Source organism: Scyliorhinus canicula, chromosome 3, assembly GCF_902713615.1.
Source record: "Scyliorhinus canicula chromosome 3, sScyCan1.1, whole genome shotgun sequence".
Classification (NCBI taxonomy): Eukaryota; Metazoa; Chordata; class Chondrichthyes; order Carcharhiniformes; family Scyliorhinidae; genus Scyliorhinus; species Scyliorhinus canicula.
In genome coordinates, this window is record NC_052148.1 from 6,204,412 (window position 1) to 6,223,957 (window position 19,546).

Below are 19,546 nucleotides of genomic sequence, written 5' to 3' on the forward strand. Positions count from 1 at the left end.
GTTTCCCTTACTGCCATCTACCCAGACAAGAAGGAAAGTATTGACGTCTTAGGCTCCGAGCGTACATGTAAGTCTTTAGTATATAAAAATCTCCATTCGTTTTTTCTACCCCCTTACCAATTATCTTCAAATATTGAAAAGTGACATGGGAAGCACATGCTACATATTGTGATGTGCAGCAGATCACAATGTCCTTCAGGATGGGGTGTGGGATTAGTATGTTCCCCATGATTCTCTGCTTCTGCTGTAGCAAAGTGTATCTATTGGCTTCATTGGCTAGCCTGCTTGTGTCCAATATTCCTGGGCCATACAGCACCTTCAGCCAGATAAAACTATAAAATCATAGAATTCCGACAGTGTAGAAGGAGGCTATTTGGCCTTGTGTGTCTGCACCGACACTCTGAAAGAGCAACCAAAATAGGCCCACTCCCCTGCCCAATCCCTGAAACCCCCCCTAACCGGCACATCTGGGAATATTTAGCATGACCAATCCACCTAATGTGCACATCTTTGGATTATGGGAGGAAATCGGTTGACCCAGAGGAAACGCACAAAGACACGGAGAGAACGTACAAGCGCCACACAGACAATCTACCGAGGCAGGAATTGAACCCAGTTCTCTGGCGCTGTGAAGCAGCAGTGATAACCCAACCCCTGACTAATTTATGCCTCCTTCAACTTGCCTCCTCTTTTATTTATGGACCCGCTTCCCCAACCCCTTATGTATTCCTCATAGAAAAATGATTGGCCTCACCCCATTTCCCCACTACCTGGGCGTAACTTGTCTATACAAAGGGAAATAACAATCATATTTGTATTTACCTAACATATTTTAACAGTCTCAAGTATCTTAACTGGATGACATCAGCAGATTGATAATCATTTCAGTTAAACTAGTGATGTTTGTTTTTAGAGAACTTGAAACAATATTGCCCCATCCCGTTTTGCTGATGGTGAAAGGGGTGGCATGCGGCACAGTGGCTAGCACTGGGACTGCGGCACTGAGAAGACAGAGGGTGGTGATGGATGGAAAATTTTCAGACTGGAGACCAGTTAACAGCGGTGTAACACAGGGTTCTGTACTGGGTCCTCTGCTTTTTGCCGTACCAGCCGCCCCGAACAGGCACCGGATTGTGGCGACACGGGGCTTTTCACAGTAACTTTATTTGAAGCCTACATGTGACAATAAGCGATTTTCATTTCATTTAATTTCATTTGTGACTTTTTATCAATGACTTGGAGGAGGGGGCTGAAGGCTGGGTCAGTAAATTTGCTGATGACACAAAGATTAGTGGAGTCGTGGATGAGGTGCAGGGCTGTTGTAGGCTGCAAAGAGACGTTGATAGGATACAGAGCTGGGCCGAAAAATGGCAGATGGAGTTTAACCCTGATAAGTGCGAGGTGATTCATTTTGGTAGAAAAAAATTGAATGCCGATTACAGGGTCAACCCATGAATCCATTTGGGTGGAAATTTGGAATAGTAAGGTGAAAAAGTCACTGATAGGAGTAGTCTACAGACCACAAAATAGTAGCAATATGGTGGGGCAGTCAATAAACAAAGAAATAACTAATGCATGCAGAAATAGTTGAGACAGAGGGGCTGGTTTAGCTCATTCGGCTAAATCGCTGGCTTTTAAAGCAGACCAAGCAGGCCAGCAGCACGGTTCAATTCCCGTACCAGCCTTCCCGGACAGGCGCCGGAATGTGGCGACTAGGGGCTTTTCACTGTAACTTCATTGAAGCCTACTCGTGACAATAAGCGATTTTCATTTTTTTTTCAAATGGTGCAGTGGTTGTCAAGGTGGATTTTATTCTACCTGTCGATTGGTTTAACGAGGTCGGTCAAGGCATCATGTAGGAAGAGTTTACAGAATGTATCAGTGATAGTTTCCTAGAACATTATGTAATAGAACCTACAAGTGAACAAGCAGTCCTCGTTCTGGTCCTGTATCATGAGACAGGATTGACTTATGATCTCATATTTAGGGATCCTCTCGCAAGGAGTGATCACAGTATGGTGCAATTTAAAATACAGATGGAGGGTGAGAAGGTGAAATCAAACAGTAGTGTTTTGTGCTCAAACAAAGCAGATTACAATGAGAATGGAGAAGAGCTAGCTAAGGTAGACTGGAAGCAAAGACTTTATGGTGAAGCAGTTGAGGAACAGTGGAGAACCTTCCAAGCGATTTTTCACTGTTGATACCAACAAAAAGGAAGGACAGTAGAAAGAGGGAAAATCAACCATGGATATCTAAGGAAATAAGGGAGAGTATCAAATTGAAGGAAAAAGCATCCAAAGTGGCAAAGATTAGTGGGAGACTAGAGGACTGGGAAACCTTTAGGGGGGAACAGTAAGCTACTACAAAAGCTATAAATAAGAGTAAGATAGATGGTGAGAGTGAACAGGTGCAGGAATGTAGCAACTAGGGGCTTTTCAGGTAAATATTTTTCCTGTAGAAGATGAGAAGGGTGATTTAATAATGGGAGTTGAGGAAATGGCTGAGGAACTGAACAGGTTTTTTGGGTCTGTCTTCACAATGGGAGACACAACATGCCAGTGACTGACAGAAATGAGGCTATGACAGGTGAGGACCTTGAGATGATTGTTATCACGAAGCAGATAGTGGTGGGCAAGCTCATAGTGCTAAAGGTATACAGGTCTCCTGGCCCTGATCGAATGCATCCCAGAGTGCTAAAAGAGATGGCTAGGGAAAATCCAAATGCATTAGTGATAATTTACCAAAATTCAGGAGACTCTGGGATGGTCCCGGCGTATTGGAAATTAGCAAACGTGACACCACTGTTTAAAAAAGGAGATAGGCAGAGAGCGGGTAATTATAGGCCAGTTAGCTTAACTTCGGTAGTAGGGAAGATGCTGGAGTCTATGATCAAAGAAGAAATAGCAAGACGTCTGGATGGAAATTGTCTCATTGGGCAGACGCAGCATGGGTTCATAAAGGGCAAGGTCGTGCCTTACTAATTGAGTGTAAATTTTTGAGGACCTTCCAAAGTGGTAGACAATGGGGAGCTAATGGATGTGGTATGTCTGGATTTCAAGAAAACCTTTGGCAAGGTGCCACACAAAACTTTGCAGCATACGATAAAGATGCATGGCATTAAGGGTACAGTAGTAGCATGGATAGAGGATTGGTTAATTAATAGAAAGCATAGAGTGGGGATTAATGGGTGCTTCTCTGGTTGGCAATCAGTAGTTAGTGGTTTCAGGGATCAGTGCTGGGCCCGCAATTGTTCACAATTTGCTTCAATGATTTGGAGTTGGGGACAAAGGGCAACATGTCCAAGTTTGCAGACAACACTAAGATGAGTAGTACAGCAAAAAGTGCAGGGGATACTGGAAGTCTGCAAAGGGATTTGGATGGGTTAAGTGAATGGACTAGGGTTTGGCAGATGGAAAACAATATTGACAAATGTGAGGTTATCCACTTTGGTAGGAATCAGAGCAAACAGGATTATTAATTAAATGATAAAATATTAAAACATGCTGGTGGGGCAGGCTTGAGGGGCCATGGGGCCTACTCCTGCTCCTAGTTCTTATGTTCTTATGTCCTTATGTGCCTGTCAGGCAGGGAGGAAGTGGTCAAGCGAGGGAATCGTGGGTTACTAAAGTAGTTGAATCACTTGCCAAGGGGAAGAAGGAGGCTTATGTAAAGATGAGACGTGAAGGTTCAGTTCGGGTGCTCGAGAGTTACAAGTTAGAGAGGAAGGACCTAAAGAGACAGCTACGAAGAGCCAGGAGGGGACATGAGAAATCATTTGTTACTAGTGGTGTACAACAAAGAACTGTTTTGGGGCCACTTCTGTTTGTCATTTTTATAAATGGCGAGGAGGAGGGCATAGGAGATGGGTGAGTAAATCTGCAGATGGCACTCAACTCGCTGGAGTTGTGGACAGTGCGGAAGGATGTTGCAAGTTACAGAGGGACATAGATAAGCTGCAGAGCTGGCTGGGAGATGGCAAATAGAGATTAATGCAGAAAAGTGTGAGGTGATTCATTTTGGAAGAAATAACAGGAAGACAGAGTACTGAGCTAATGGTATGATTCTTGGTAGTGTGGATGAGCAGAGAGATCTCGGTGTCCATGTCCATAGATCCCTGAAAGTTGCCACACAGGTTGATAGGTTTGTTAAGAAGGCGGACGGTGTGTTAGCTTTTATTGGCAGATGGATTCAGTTTCAGAGCCATGAGGTCAAATTGCAGCTGTACAAAACTCTGGTGCGGCCACATTTGGAGTGTTGCGTGCAATTCTGGCCACTGCATTACAGGAAGTATATGGAAGCATTAGTAAGGGTGCAGAGGAGATTCATCAGGATGTTGCCTGTTATGGAGGGAAGACCTAATGAGGGAAGGCAGAGGGACTAGAGGCTGTTCTCATTAGAGGGAAGAAGGTTCAGATGTGACTTAATTGAGGCATACAAGATGATCAGAGGATTAGATACGCTGGACAGTGAGAACCTTTTTCCTCGGGTGGTGATTTCTCGAACGAGGGTAGATTGTTTTCAATTGAGGGAGATAGATACAGGACAGATGGCAGAGGTAGGTTCTTTACTCAGAGAGTAGTAAGGCCGTGGAATGCCGTTCCTGCAACAGTCGTGAACTCACCAATATTAAGAGCATTTAAATGGTCATTGGATAAACACATGGATGATAAGAGAATAGTGTAGATGGGCTTGACTGTGGTTTCACAGGTCGGCGCAACATGGAGTGCCTAAGTGCCTGTACTGTTCTATGTTCTGAAGTGAGTCAGGACATTTTACTGCATTAAAGACACTGTTATCAATGCATGTTGTTTGTGATCAGTGCCAGTATCTCACATCTTTGCTTAGATATCCTCCCTTTCCTCATCATTTCTACTCTGTCAGATTCTGTTACCTTTCTGCTACATGTGTACATTTAAGGTCTCATTCTTCTCGCACAGCGGTTATTCCAGCACCATCAAACCTACGCTTCTCGGACATCAAGGGGTACAGTTTCCGGATGGACTGGGATCATGGATCGGAGGAGGCGGACCAGTACAGAATCAGCTGGGTTCCATCTGCAGGAGGGGACAAAAAAGAGGTGATGAAATCCATACTTTCTGCTTTTGTGTAGCTCCAGCTGATTTTTAAATTTGCCTTGCAACATGCGAGTGTGAAGCAAAACCGCTGTCAGTCAGATCTGTATATGTATGAAAATGTTCCTCCTTTCCAGCAACGATGTTTCATTGTATCCTTGTAATCCTTTCCACACTTGCTAATGAGTTGCATTCTTTGCTGCTCGTGGGGGCATGATCACACTGAAAACAGCAGGTATTTTTCATTCCCAACAGCGACATGCAAAGTCACGGGCTGGACTGGAAAATATGGAGATTGGCCAAAACTCAATTGGGTGGGATGAGCTCTTTGAACCGTAACCTGCAGAAACATCAGCACATTCTTTCTGAATGGCATTACTGTACTTGAATGTGATCAGAAAACTGCTTTCCGCACGGACCATATGCTCTTTAGTATTGAGATGTTGGGCCCAGTTGCCCAATCAAAGAAGAGCATTTGCGTAATGAACAAAACAGTCCAAATTAGTTAATTCCTTCAATTTAATATTCTACAGAAATACTCCAAATGACCATGAGGGAATGCCACTGGGAAAGGTGGCTGCAGCCAAGGGTTGGTAAAGGATTTTAAGGTCCTTGTGGCACCCTGAGTGATATCAAATTCAAACATCCCCATTTAATTAAGGGAATCAGTTTGCAGAAAACAAATTGGTTTCATGCACTGAACGTATCTTGACCTTCACTTTGTGCCTATTCTTCCAGATGATGATAAATGGCAAAGAGACAAGCCAGGTTTTAGATAACCTGGATCCTGACACAAAATATGATGTTTCCCTTACTGCCATCTACCCAGACAAGAAGGAAAGTGATGACGTCTTAGGCTCCGAGCATACATGTAAGTCTTTAGTATATAAAAATCTCCATTAGTCTATTCTACCCCCTTACCAATTATCTTCAAATATTGAAAAGAGGACAAAGTGACATGGGAAGCACATGCTGCATATTGTGATGTGCAGCAGAGCACAATGTCCTTCAGGATGGGGTTTGGGAACAGTATGTTCCCCTGGATTCTCTGCTTCTGCTGCAGCAAAGTGTATCTATTGGCTTCATTGGCTAGCCTGCTTGTGTCCAATATTCCTGGGACATACAGCACCTTCAGCCAGATAAAACTACAAAACCATAGAATTTCGACAGTGTAGAAGGAGGCTATTTGGCCTTGTGTGTCTGCACCGACCCTCTGAAAGAGGAACCTAATTAGGCCCACTCCCCTGCCCAATCCCTGAAACCCCCCCTAACCGGCACATCTGAGAATATTTAGCATGACCAATCCACCTAATGTGCACATCTTTGGACTGTGGGAGGAAATCAGAGGACCCTGAGGAAACCCACAAAGACACGGAGAGAACGTACAAGCGCCACACAGACAACCTACCGAGGCAGGAATTGAACCCAGTTTTCTGGCGCTGTGAAGCAGCATTGATAACCCAACCCCTGATTAATCTATGCCTCCTTCAACTTGCCTCCTCTTTTATTTATGGACCCGCTTCACCAACCCCTTATCTATTCCTCATAGAAAAATGATTGGCCTCACCCCATTTCCCCACTACCTGGGCGTAACTTGTCTATACAAAGGGAAATAACAATCATATTTGTATTTATCTAACATATTTTAACAGTCTCAAGTATCTTAACTGGATGACATCAGCAGATTGATAATCATTTCAGTTAAACTAGTGATGTTTGTTTTTAGAGAACTTGAAACAATATTGGCCCATACCGTTTTGCTGAAGGTGAAAGGGACGGCATGTGGCACAGTGGCTAGCACTGGGACTGCAGCACTGAGAAGACAGAGGGTGGTGATGGATGGAAAATTTTCAGACTGGAGACCAGCTACCAGCGGTGTAACACAGGGTTCTGTGCTGGGTCCTTTGCTTTTTGCCGTACCAGCGTCCCCGAACAGGCGCCGGATTGTGGCGACTAGGGGCTTTTCACAGTAACTTTATTTGAAGCCTACATGTGGCAATAAGCGATTTTCATTTCATTTTCATTTCATTTAATTTCATTTGTGATTTTTATCAATGACTTGGAGGAGGGGGCTGAAGGCTGGGTCAGTAAATTTGCTGATGACACGATGATTGGTAGAGTCGTGGATGAGTTGCAGGGCTGTTGTAGGCTGCAAAGAGACATTGATAGGATGCAGAGCTGGGCCGAAAAATGGCAGATGGAGTTTAACCCTGATAAGTGCGAGGTGATTCATTTTGGTAGAAAAAAATTGAATGCGGATTACAGGGTCAACCCATGAATCCATTTGGGTGGAAATTTGGAATAGTAAGGTGAAAAAGTCACTGATAGGAGTAGTCTACAGACCACAAAAGAGTAACAAAATGGTGGGGCAGTCAATAAACAAAGAAACAACTGATGCATGTAGAAATGGTGCAGTCGTTGTCAAGGGGGATTTTAATCTACCTGTCGATTGGTTTAACGAGGTCGGTCAAGGCATCCTGGAGGAAGAGTTTACAGAATGTATCCATGATAGATTCCTAGAACATTATGTAATAGAACCTACAAGTGAACAAGCAGTCCTAGTTCTGGTCCTGTATCATGAGACAGGATTGACTAATGATCTCATATTTAGGGATCCTCTCGCAAGGAGTGATAACAGTATGGTGCAATTTAAAATACAGATGGAGGGTGAGAAGGTGAAATCAAACAGTAGTGTTTTGTGCTCAAACAAAGCAGATTACAATGAGATGAGAGAAGAGCTAGCTAAGGTAGACTGAGAGCAAAGACTTTATGATGTGGCAGTTTAGGAACAGTGGAGAACCTTCCAAGCGATTTTTCACTGTTGATACCAACAAAAAGGAAGGACAGAGGAAAGAGGGAAAAATCGACCATGGATATCTATGGAAATAAGGGAGAGTATCAAATTGAAGGAAAAAGCATCCAAAGTGGCAAAGATTAGTGGGAGACTAGAGGACTGGGAAATCTTTAGGGGGCAACAGAAAGCTACTACTAAAGCTATAAATAGGAGTAAGATCGATTGTGAGAGTGAACACGTGCAGGAATGTGGCAACAAGGGACTTTTCAGGTAAATATTTTCCTGTAGAGGATGAGAAGGGTGATTTAATAATGGGAGTTGAGGAAATGGCTGAGGAATTGAACAGGTTATTTGGGTCTGTCTTCACAGTGGAAGACACAACATGCCAGTGACTGATAGAAACGAGGCTCTGACAGGTGAAGACCTTGTGATGATTGTTATCACGAAGGAGATAGTGGTGGGAAGCTCATGGGGCTAAAGGTGGACAGGTCTCCTGGCACTGATGGAATGCATCCCAGAGTGCTAAAAGAGATGGCTAGGGAAAATGCAAATGCATTAGTGATAATTTACCAAAATTCAGGAGACTCTGGGATGGTCCCGGCGTATTGGAAATTAGCAAACGTGACACCACTGTTTAAAAATTAGATAGGCAGAGAGCGGGTAATTATAGGCCAGTTAGCTTAACTTCGGTAGTAGGGAAGATGCTGGAGTCTATGATCAAAGAAGAAATAGCGAGACGTCTGGATGGAAATTGTCTCATTGGGCAGACGCAGCATGGGTTCATAAAGGGCAAGGTCGTGCCTTACTAATTGAGTGTAATTTTTTGAGGACCTTCCAAAGTGGTTGATAATGCGGAGCTAATGGATGTGGTATGTCTGGATTTCAAGAAAACCTTTGGCAAGGTGCCACACAAAACTTTGCAGCATACGATAAAGATGCATGGCATTAAGGGTAAAGTGGTAGCATGGATAGAAGATTGGTTAATTAATAGAAAGCATAGAGTGGGGATTAATGGGTGCTTCTCTGGTTGGCAATCAGTAGTTAGTGGTTTCAGGGATCAGTGCTGGGCCCGCAATTGTTCACAATTTGCTTCAATGATTTGGAGTTGGGGACGAAGGGCAACATGTCCAAGTTTGCAGACAACACTAAGATGAGTGGTACAACATAAAGTGCAGGGCATACTGGAAGTCTGCAGATGGGTTAAGTGAATGAACTAGGGTCTGGCAGATGGAATACAATGTTGACAAATGTGAGGTTATCCACTTTGGTAGGAATCAGAGCAAACAGGATTATTAATTAAATGATAAAATATTAAAACATGCTGGTGGGGCAGGCTTCAGGGGCCATGGGCACTACTCCTACATAGAACAGTTCAGCACAGAACAGGCCCTTCGGCCCTCAATGTTGTGCCGAGCAATGATCACCCTACTCAACCCCACGTATCCACCCTATACCCGTATCCCAAGAATCGCCCCCTTAACCTTACTTTATAGGACACTACGGGCAGTTTAGCATGGCCAATCCACCTAACCCACATATCTTTGGACTGTGGGAGGAAGCCGGAACACCCGGAGGAAACCCACGTACACACGGGGAGGACATGCAGACTCCTCACAGACAGTGACCCTGCCGGGAATCGAACCTGGGTCCTTGGAGCTGTGAAGCATTTATGCTAACCACCATGCTACCGTGCTGCCCCTGCTCCTAGTTCTTATGTTCTTATGTCCTTATGTGCCTGTCAGGCAGGGAGGAAGTGGTCAAGCGAGGGAATTGTGGTTTACTAAAGTAGTTGAATCACTTGCCAAGAGAAATAGGAGGCTTATGTAAAGATAAGACGTGAAGGTTCAGTTCGGGTGCTCGAGAGTTACAAGTTAGATAGGAAGGATGTAAAGAGACAGCTACGAAGAGCCAGGACGGGACATGAGAAATCTTTTGTTACTAGTGGTGTACCACAAAGAACTGTTTAGGGGCCACTGCTGTTTGTCATTTTCATAAATGGCCTGGAGGAGGGCGTAGAAGATGGGTGAGTAAATCTGCTGATGGCACTCAACTCGCTGGAGTTGTGGACAGTGCGGAAGGATGTTGCAAGTTACAGAGGGACATAGATAAGCTGCAGAGCTGGCTGAGAGATGGCAAATAGAGTTTAATGCAGAAAAGTGTGAGGTGATTCATTTTGGAAGGAATAACAGGGAGACAGAGTACTGGGCTAATGGTAAGATTCTTGGTAGTGTGGATGAGCAGAGAGATTTCGGTGTCCATGTACATTGATCCCTGAAAGTTGCCACCCAGGTTGATAGGTTTGTTAAGAAGGCGGACGGTGTGTTAGCTTTTATTGGCAGATGGATTGAGTTTCAGAGCCATGAGGTCAAATTGCAGCTGCACAAAACTCTGGTGTGGCCACATTTGGAGTGTTGCGTGCAATTCTGGTCACTGCATTACAGGAAGAATATGGGAGCATTAGTAAGGGTGCAGAGGAGATTCATGAGGATGCTGCCTGTTATGGAGGGAAGACCTAATGAGGGAAGGCAGAGGGACTTGAGGCTGTTCTCATTAGAGGGAAGAAGGTTCAGATGTGACTTAATTGAGGCATACAAGATGATCAGAGGATTAGATACGGTGGGTAGTGAGAATCTTTTTCCTCGGGTGGTGATGTCTAGAACAAGGGTAGATTGCTTTCAATTGAGGGAGATAGAAACAGGACAGATGTCAGAGGTAGGTTCTTTACTCAGAGAGTAGTAAGGCCGTGGAATGCCCTGCCTGCAACTGTAGTGGACTCACCAATAATAAGAGCATTTAAATGGTCATTGGATAAACATATGGATGATAAGAGAATAGTGTAGATGGGCTTGACAGTGGTTTCACAGGTCGGCGCAACATGGGGTGCCTAAGTGCCTGTACTGTTCTATGTTCTAAGTTCTGAAGTGACTCAGGACATTTTACTGCATTAAAGGCACTGTTATCAATGCAAGTTGTTTGTGATCAGTGCCAGTATCTCAAATCTTTGCTTAGATATCCTCCCTTACCTCATCATTTCTACTCTGTCAGATTCTGTTACCTTTCTGCTACATGTGTACATTTAAGGTCTCATTCTTCTCACACAGCGGTTGTCCAACCACCATCAAACCTACGCTTCTCGGTCATCTCGAGGAAAAGTTTCCGGATGGACTGGGATCATGGATCGGAGGCGGCGGACCAGTACAGAATCAGCTGGGTTCCATCTGCAGGAGGGGACAAAAAAGAGGTGATGAAATCCATACTTTCTGCTTCTGTGTAGCTCCAGCTGATTTTTAAATTTGCCTTGCAACATGCGAGTGTGAAGCAAAACCGCTGTCAGCCAGATCTGTATATGTATGAAAATGTTCCTCCTTTCCAGCAACAATGTTTCATTGTATCCTTGTAATCCTTTCCACACTTGCTAATGAGTTGCATTCTCTGTTGGCCGAGGCGGCATGATCACACTGAAAACAGCAGGTATTTTCCATTCCCAACATGGACATGCAAAGTCATGGGCAGGACTGGAAAATTTGGAGATTGGCCAAAACTCAATTGGGTGGGATGAGCTCTTTGAACCGGAACCAGCAGAAACATCAGCACATTCTTTCTGAATGGCATTACTGTACTAGAAGGTGATCAGAAAACTGCTTTCCGCACAGACCATATGCTCTTTAGTATTGAGATGTTGGGCTCAGTTGCCCACTGAAAGAAGAGCATTTGCGTAATGAACAAAACAGTCCAAATTAGTTTATTCCTTCAATTTAATATTCTGCAGAAATACTCCACATGACCACGCGGGAATGCCACTGGGAAAGGTGGCTGCAGCCAAGGGTTGGTAAAGGATTTTAAGGTCCTTGTAGCCCACTGAGGGATATCAAATTCAAACATCCCCATTTAATTAAGGGAATCAGTTTGCAGAAAACAAATGGGTTTCATGCACTGAACGTATCTTGACCTTAGCTTTATGCCTGTGGGAACCAACAATTCTACGGACTCACAACAGAGCCAGCCGGTTAGCCATTGAACTTTCGGTGAACTGGCCGGCTGACCATGTGGCACTGAGCTTTTATAACAGCTTCTGGGGGAGAGTCCTGGGCAGAGCCAAGGGAGAATCCCCATACAACTCGAGCATTCCCAGAGCTACTTCCCCTAGAGGACAGGTAGTGCAACTGCACTTACAATACAGACACATGTATACAGAATATAATCGGGTGTGAATCACATTCTCCACAATGCCTATTCTTCCAGATGATTATAAATGGCAATGAGACAAGCCAGTTTTTAGATAACCTGGACCCTGACACCTTATATGATGTTACCCTTACTGCCATCTACCCAAACAAGAAGGAAAGTGATGACGTCTCAGCCTCCCAGCGTACATGTAAGTCTTTAGTATATAAAAATCTCCATTTTTCTTTCCTACCCCCTTAGAAATTATCTTCAAATATTGAAATGAGGAGAAAGTGACATGGAAAGCACATGCTGCAGATTGTGATGTGCAGCAGATCACAATGCCCTTCAGGATGGGGTGTGGGATTAGTATGTTCCCCTGGATTCTCTGCTTCTGCTGTAGCAAAGTGTATCTATTGGCTTCATTGGCTAGCCTGCTTGTGCCCAATATTCCTGGGCCATACTGCACCTTCAGCCAGCTAAAACTATAAATCCACAGAATTCCAACAGTGTAGAAGGAGGCTATTTGGTCTTGTGTGTCTGCACCAACCCTCTGAAAGAGGAACCTAATTAGGCCCACTCCCCTGCCCAAACCCTGAAGCACCCCCTTAACCGGCACATCTGGGACTATTTAGCATGACCAATCCACCTAAAGTGCACATCTTTGGACTCTGGGAGGAAATCGGTTGACCCAGAGGAAACCCACAAAGACACGGAGAGAATGTACAAGCGCCACACAGACAACCTACCGAGGCAGGAATTGAACCCAGTTCTCTGGCGCTGTGAGGAAGCAGTGATAACCCATCCCCTGATTAATCTATGCCTCCCTCAACTTGTCTCCTCTTATATTTATGGACCCACTTCCCCAACCCCTTATCTATTCCTTATAGAAAAATGATTGGCCTCACCCCATTTCCCCACTACCTGGGCGTAACTTGTCTATACAAAGGTAAATAACAATCATATTTGTTTTTACCTAACATATTTTAACAGTCTCAAGTATCTTTACTGGATGACATCAGCAGATTGATAATCATTTCAGTTAAACTAGTGATGTTGGTTTTTAGAGAACTTGAAACAATATTGCCCCATCCCGTTTTGCTGAAGGTGAAAGGGGCGGCATGTGGCTCAGTGGCTAGCACTGGGACTGCGGCACTGAGAAGACAGAGGGTGGTGATGGATGGAAAATTTTCAGACTGGAGACCAGTTACCAGCGGTGTAACACAGGGTTCTGTGCTGGGTCCTCTGCTTTTTGCCGTACCAGCCTCCCCGAACAGGCGCCGGATTGTGGCGACTAGGGGCTTTTCACAGTAACTTTGTTTGAAGCCGACATGTGACAATAAGCTATTTTCATTTCATTTAATTTCATTTGTGACTTTTATCAATGACTTGGAGGAGGGGGCTGAAGGCTGGGTCAGTAAATTTGCTGATGACACAAAGATTGGTGGAGCCATGGATGAGGTGCAGGGCTGTTGTAGGCTGCAAAGAGACATTGATAGGATGCAGAGCTGGGACCAAAAATGGCAGATGGAGTTTAACCCTGATAAGTACGAGGTGATTCATTTTGATAGAAAAAAATTGAATGCGGATTACAGGGTCAACCCATGAATCCATTTGGGTGGAAATTTGGAATAGTAAGGTGAAAAAGTCACTGATAGGAGTAGTCTATAGACCACAAAAGAGTAACAATATGGTGGGGCAGTCAATAAACAAAGAATTATCAAGGGGGATTTTAATCTACCTGTCAGTTGGTCTATCGAGGTCGGTCAAGGCATCCTGGAGGATGAGTTTACAGAATGTATCCGTGATAGTTTCCTAGAACATTATGTGATAGAACCTACAAGTGAACAAGCAGTCCTAGTTCTGGTCCTGTATCATGAGACAGGATTGACTAATGATCTCATAGTTCGGGATCATCTCGCAAGGAGCGATCACAGTATGGTGGAATTTAAAATTCAGATGGAGGGTGAGAAGGTGAAATCAAACAGTAGTGTTTTGTGCTCAAACAAAGCAGAGTACAATGAGATGAGAGAAGAACTAGCTAAGGTAGACTGGGAGCAAAGACTTTATGGTGAAACAGTTGAGGAACAGTGGAGAACCTTCCAAGCGATTTTTCACTGTTGATACCAAAAAAAAGGAAGGACAGTAAAAAGAGGGAAAATCGACCATGGATATCTAAGGAAATAAGAGAGAGTATTAAATTGATGGAAAAAGCATCCGATTTGGCAAAGATTAGTGGGAGACTAGAGGACTGGGAAATCTTTAAAGGGCAACAGAAAGCTACTACAAAAGGTATAAATAAGAGTAAGATAGAATGTGAGTGAACAGGTGCCGGAATGTGGCAACTAGAGGCTTTTCAGGTAAATATGTTTCCTGTAGAGGATGAGAAGAGTGATTTAATACTGGGAATTGAGGAAATTGCTGAGGAACTGAACAGGTTATTTGGGTCTGTCTTCACTGTGGAAGACACAGTAGAGGGGCAGCAGGGTAGCATGGTGGTTAGCATAAATGCTTCACAGCTCCAGGGTCCCAGGTTCGGTTCCCGGCTGGGTCACTGTCTGTGTGGAGTCTGCACGTCCTCCCCGTGTGTGCGTGGGTTTCCTCCGGGTGCTCCGGTTTCCTCCCACAGTACAAAGATGTGCGGGTTAGGTGGATTGGCCACGCTAAATTGCCCGTAGTGTCCTTAATAAGTAAGGTTGGGGGGGGTGGTTGTTGGGTTACGGGTATAGGGTGGATACGTGGGATTGAGTAGGGTGATCATTGCTCGGCACAACATCGAGGGCCGAAGGGCCTGTTCAGTGCTGTACTGTTCTATGACACAACATGCCAGTGACTGATAGAAATTAGGCTATGACAGGTGAGGACCTTGAGATGATTGTTATCACGAAGGAGATAGTGGTGGGCAAGCTCATAGGGCTAAAGATATACAGGTCTCCTGGCCCTGATGCAATGCATCCCAGAGTGCTAAAAGAGATGGCTAGGGAAAATACAAATGCACTAGTGATAATTTACAAAAATTCACGAGATTCTGGGATGGTCCCGGCGGATTGGAAATTAGCAAACGTGACACCACTGTTTAAAAAAGGAGATAGGCAGAGAGCGGGTAATTATAGGCCAGTTAGCTTAACATCGGTAGGAGGGAAGATGCTGGAGTCGATCATCAAAGAAAACCATTGGCAAGGTGCCACACAAAGCTTTGCAGCATACAATAATGATGCATGGCATTAAGGGTAAAGTGGTAGCATGGATAGAGGATTGGTTAATTAATAGAAATCATAGAGTGGGGATTAATGGGTGCTTCTCTGGTTGGAAATCAGTAGCTAGTGGTTTCAAGGATCAGTGCTGGGCCCGCAATTGTTCACAATTTGCTTCAATGATTTGGAGTTGGGGACGAAGGGCAACATGTCCACGTTTGCAGACAACACTAAGATGAGTGGTACAGCAAAAAGTGCAGGGAATACTGGAAGTCTGCAGATGGGTTAAGTGAATGGAGTAGGGTCTGGCAGATGGAATACAATGTTGACAAATGTGAGGTTATCCACTTTGGTAGGAATCAGAGCAAACAGGATTACTAATTAAATGACAAAATATTAAAACATGCTGGTGGAGCAGGCTTGAGGGGCCATGGGGCCTACTCCTGCTCCTAGTTCTTATGTTCTTATGTGCCTGTCAGGCAGGGAGGAAGTGGTCAAGCGACGGAATCGTGGGTTACTAAAGTAGTTGAATCACTTGCCAAGAGGGAGAAGGAGGCTTATGTAAAGATGAGACATGAAGGTTCAGTTCGGGTGCTCGAGAGTTACAAGTTAGATAGGAAGGATCTAAAGAGACAGCTACGAAGAGCCAGGAGGGGACATGAGAACTGTTTTGGGGCCACTGCTGTTTGTCATTTTTATAAATGGACTGGAGGAGGGCATAGGAGATGGGTGACTAAATCTGCAGATGGCACTCAACTCGCTGGAGTTGTGGACAGTGCGGAAGGATGTTGCAAGTTACAGAGGGACATCGATAAGCTGCAGAGCTGGCTGAGAGATGGCAAATAGAGATTAATGCAGAAAAGTGTGAGGTGATTCATTTTGCAAGGAATAACAGGAAGACAGAGTACTGGGCTAATGGTAAGATTCTTGTTCGTGTGAGTGAGCAGAGAGATCTCGGTGTCCATGTACATAGATCCCTGAAAGTTGCCACCCAGGTTGATAGGTTTGTTAAGAAGGCGGACGGTGTGTTAGCTTTTATTGGCAGATGGATTGAGTTTCAGAGCCATGAGGTCAAATTGCAGCTGTACAAATCTCTGGTGTGGCCACATTTGGAGTGTTGCGTGCAATTCTGGCCACTGCATTACAGGAAGAATATGGACGCATTGGTAAGGGTGCAGAGGAGATTCATCAGGATGTTGCCTGTTATGGAGGAAAGACCTAATGAGGGAAGGCAGAGGGACTAGAGGCTGTTTCCATTAGAGGAAAGAAGGTTGAGATGTGACTTAATTGAGGCATACAAGATAATCAGAGGACTATCGGTGGACAGTGAGAGCCTTTTTCCTCGCGTGGTAATTTCTAGAACGAGGGTAATTAGCTTTCAATTGAGCGAGATAAATACAGGACAGATGTGAAAGGTAGGTTCTTTACTCAGAGAGTAGTAAGGCCGTGGAGTGCCCTGCCTGCAACAGTAGTGGACTCGCCAATATTAAGAGCATTTAAATGGTCATTGGATAAACATATGGATGATAAGGGAATATTGTAGATGGGCTTGACAGTGGTTTCACAGGTCAGCGCTACATGGAGGGCCGATGTGCCTGTACTGTTTTATGTTCCATGTTCTGAAGTGAATCAGGACATTTTACTGCATTAAAGGCACTGTTATCAATGCATGTTGTTTGTGATCAGTGCCAGTATCTCAAATCATTGCTCAGATATCCTCCCTTTCCTCATCATTTCTACTCTGTCAGATTCTGCTACCTTTCTGCTACATGTGAACATTTAAGGTCTCATTCTTCTCACATAGCGGCTGTCCATCTACCATCAAACCTACGCTTCTCGGACATCTCGAGGAAAAGTTTCCGGATGGACTGGGATCATGGAGCAGAGGAGGCGGACCAGTACAGGATCAGCTGGGTTCCATCTGCAGGAGGGGACAAAAAAGAGGTGATGAAATCCTTACTTTCTGCTTCTGTGTCGTTACAGCTGATTTTTAAATTTGCCTTGCAACATGCGAGTGTGAAGCAAAACCGCTGTCAGCCAGATCTGTATATGTATGAAAATGTTCCTCCTTTCCAGGAACAATGTTTCATTGTATCCTTGTAATCCTTTCCACACTTGCTAATGAGTTACATTCTCTGTTGACCGAGGCGGCATGATCACACTGAAAACAGCAGGTATTTTCCATTCCCAACAGGGACAGGCAAAGACACGGGCATGACTGGAAAATTTGGAGATTGGCCAAGACTCAATTGGGTGGGATGAGCTCTTTGAACCGTAACCTGCAGAAACATGAGCACATTCTTTCTGAATGGCATTACTGTACTAGAAGGATATCAGAAAACTGCTTTCCGCACGGACCATATGCTCTTTAGTATTGAGATGTTGGGCTCAGTTGCCAACTCAAAGAAGAGCATTTGGGCAATGAACAAAACAGTCCAAATTAGTTTATTCTTTCTATTTAATATTCTGCAGAAATACTCCACATGACCACGAGGGAATGCCACTGGGAAATGTGGCTGCAGCCAAGGGTTGGTAAAGGATTTTAAGGTCCTTGCAGCCCCCTGAGTGATATTAAATTCAAACATCCCCATTTAATTAAGGGAATCAGTTTGCAGAAAACAAATTGGTTTCATGCACTGAACGTATCTTGACCTTCGCTTTCTGCCTATTCTTCCAGATGATTATAAATGGCAAAGAGACAAGCCATATTTTTGATAACCTGGATCCTGACACCAAATATGATGTTTCCCTTACTGCCATCTACCCAGACAAGACGGAAAGTGATGACGTCTCAGCCTCCCAGCATACATGTAAGTCTTCTGTATTTAAAAATTTCCATTAGTCTTTTCTACCCCCTTACCAATTATGTTCAAATGTTGAAAAGAGAACAAACTGACATGGAAAGCACATGCTGCATATTGTGATGTGCTGCAGATCACAATGTCCTTCAGGATGGGGTGTGGGATTAGTATGTTCCCCTGGATTCTCCGCTTCTGCTGTAGCAAAGTGTATCTATTGGCTTCATTGGCTAGCCTGCTTGTGTCCAATATTCCTGGGCCATACAGCACCTTCAGCCAGATAAATCTATAAAACCACAGAATTCCGACAGTGTAGAAGATGGCTATTTGGCCTTGTGTGTCTGCACCGACCCTCTGAAAGAGCAACCGAAATAGGCCCACTCCCCTGCCCAATCCCTGAAACCCCCCCTAACCGGCACATCTGGGACTATTTAGCATGACCAATCCACCTAATGTGCACATCTTTGGACTCTGGGAGGAAATCGGTTGACCCAGCGGAAACCCAGAAAGACACGGAGAGAATGTACAAGCGCCACACAGACAATTTACCGAGGCAGGAATTGAACCCAGTTCTCTGGCGCTGTGAGGCACCAGTGATGACCCAATCCCTGATTAATTTTTGCCTCCCTCAACTTGCCTCCTCTTTTATTGATGGACCCACTTCCCCAACCCCTTATCTATTCCTTATAGAAAAATGATTGGCCTCACCCCATTTCCCCAATACCTGGGCGTAACTTGTCTATACAAAGGGAAATAACAATCATATTTGTATTTACCTAACATATTTTAACAGTCTCAAGTATCTTTACTGGATGGCATCAGCAGATTGCTATCCATTTTGTTAAACTAGTGATGTTTGTTTTTAGAGAACTTGAAACAATATTGCCCCATCCCGTTTTGCTGAAGGTGAAAGGGGTGGCATGTGGCACAGTGGCTAGCACTGGGACTGCGGCACTGAGAAGACAGAGGGTGGTGATGGATGGAAAATTTTCAGACTGGAGACCAGTTACCAGCGGTGTAACACAGGGTTCTGTGCTGGGTCCTCTGCTATTTGCCATACCAGCCGCCCCGAACAGGCGCAGGATTGTGGCGACACGGGGCTTTTCACAGTAACTTTATTTGAAGCCTACATGTGACAATAATCGATTTTCGTTTAATTTTCATTTAATTTAATTTAATTTGTGACTTTTATCAATGACTTGGAGGAGGGGGCTGAAGGCTGGGTCAGTAAATTTGCTGATGACACACAGATTGGTGGAGTCATGGATGAGGTGCAGGGCTGTTGTAGGCTGCAAAGAGACATAGATAGGATGCAGAGCTGGGCCGGAAAATGGCAGATGGAGTTTAACCCTGATAAGTGCGAGGTGATTCATTTTGGTAGAAAAAATTGAATGCGGATTACAGGGTCAACCCATCAATCCATTTGGGTGGAAATTTGGAATAGTAAGGTAAAAAGTCACTGATAGGAGTAGTCTACAGACCACAAAAGAGTAACAAAATGGTGGGGCAGTCAATAAACAAAGA

General features: G+C 44.4%; 1 protein-coding gene across 1 annotated transcript in view; it reads left to right on the forward strand.

Annotated features, from left to right (window-relative positions):
• The window catches only part of LOC119963598 (tenascin-X-like), a 621,159-nt gene that overhangs the window by 283,393 nt on the left and 318,220 nt on the right, over window positions 1-19,546 (forward strand). The window contains exons 44-46 of the mRNA XM_038792929.1: window positions 12,109-12,241; window positions 17,029-17,168; window positions 17,902-18,034. Of these exons, the coding sequence (XP_038648857.1) occupies window positions 12,109-12,241; window positions 17,029-17,168; window positions 17,902-18,034 (406 nt within the window). The remainder of the gene's footprint in view (window positions 1-12,108; window positions 12,242-17,028; window positions 17,169-17,901; window positions 18,035-19,546) is intronic.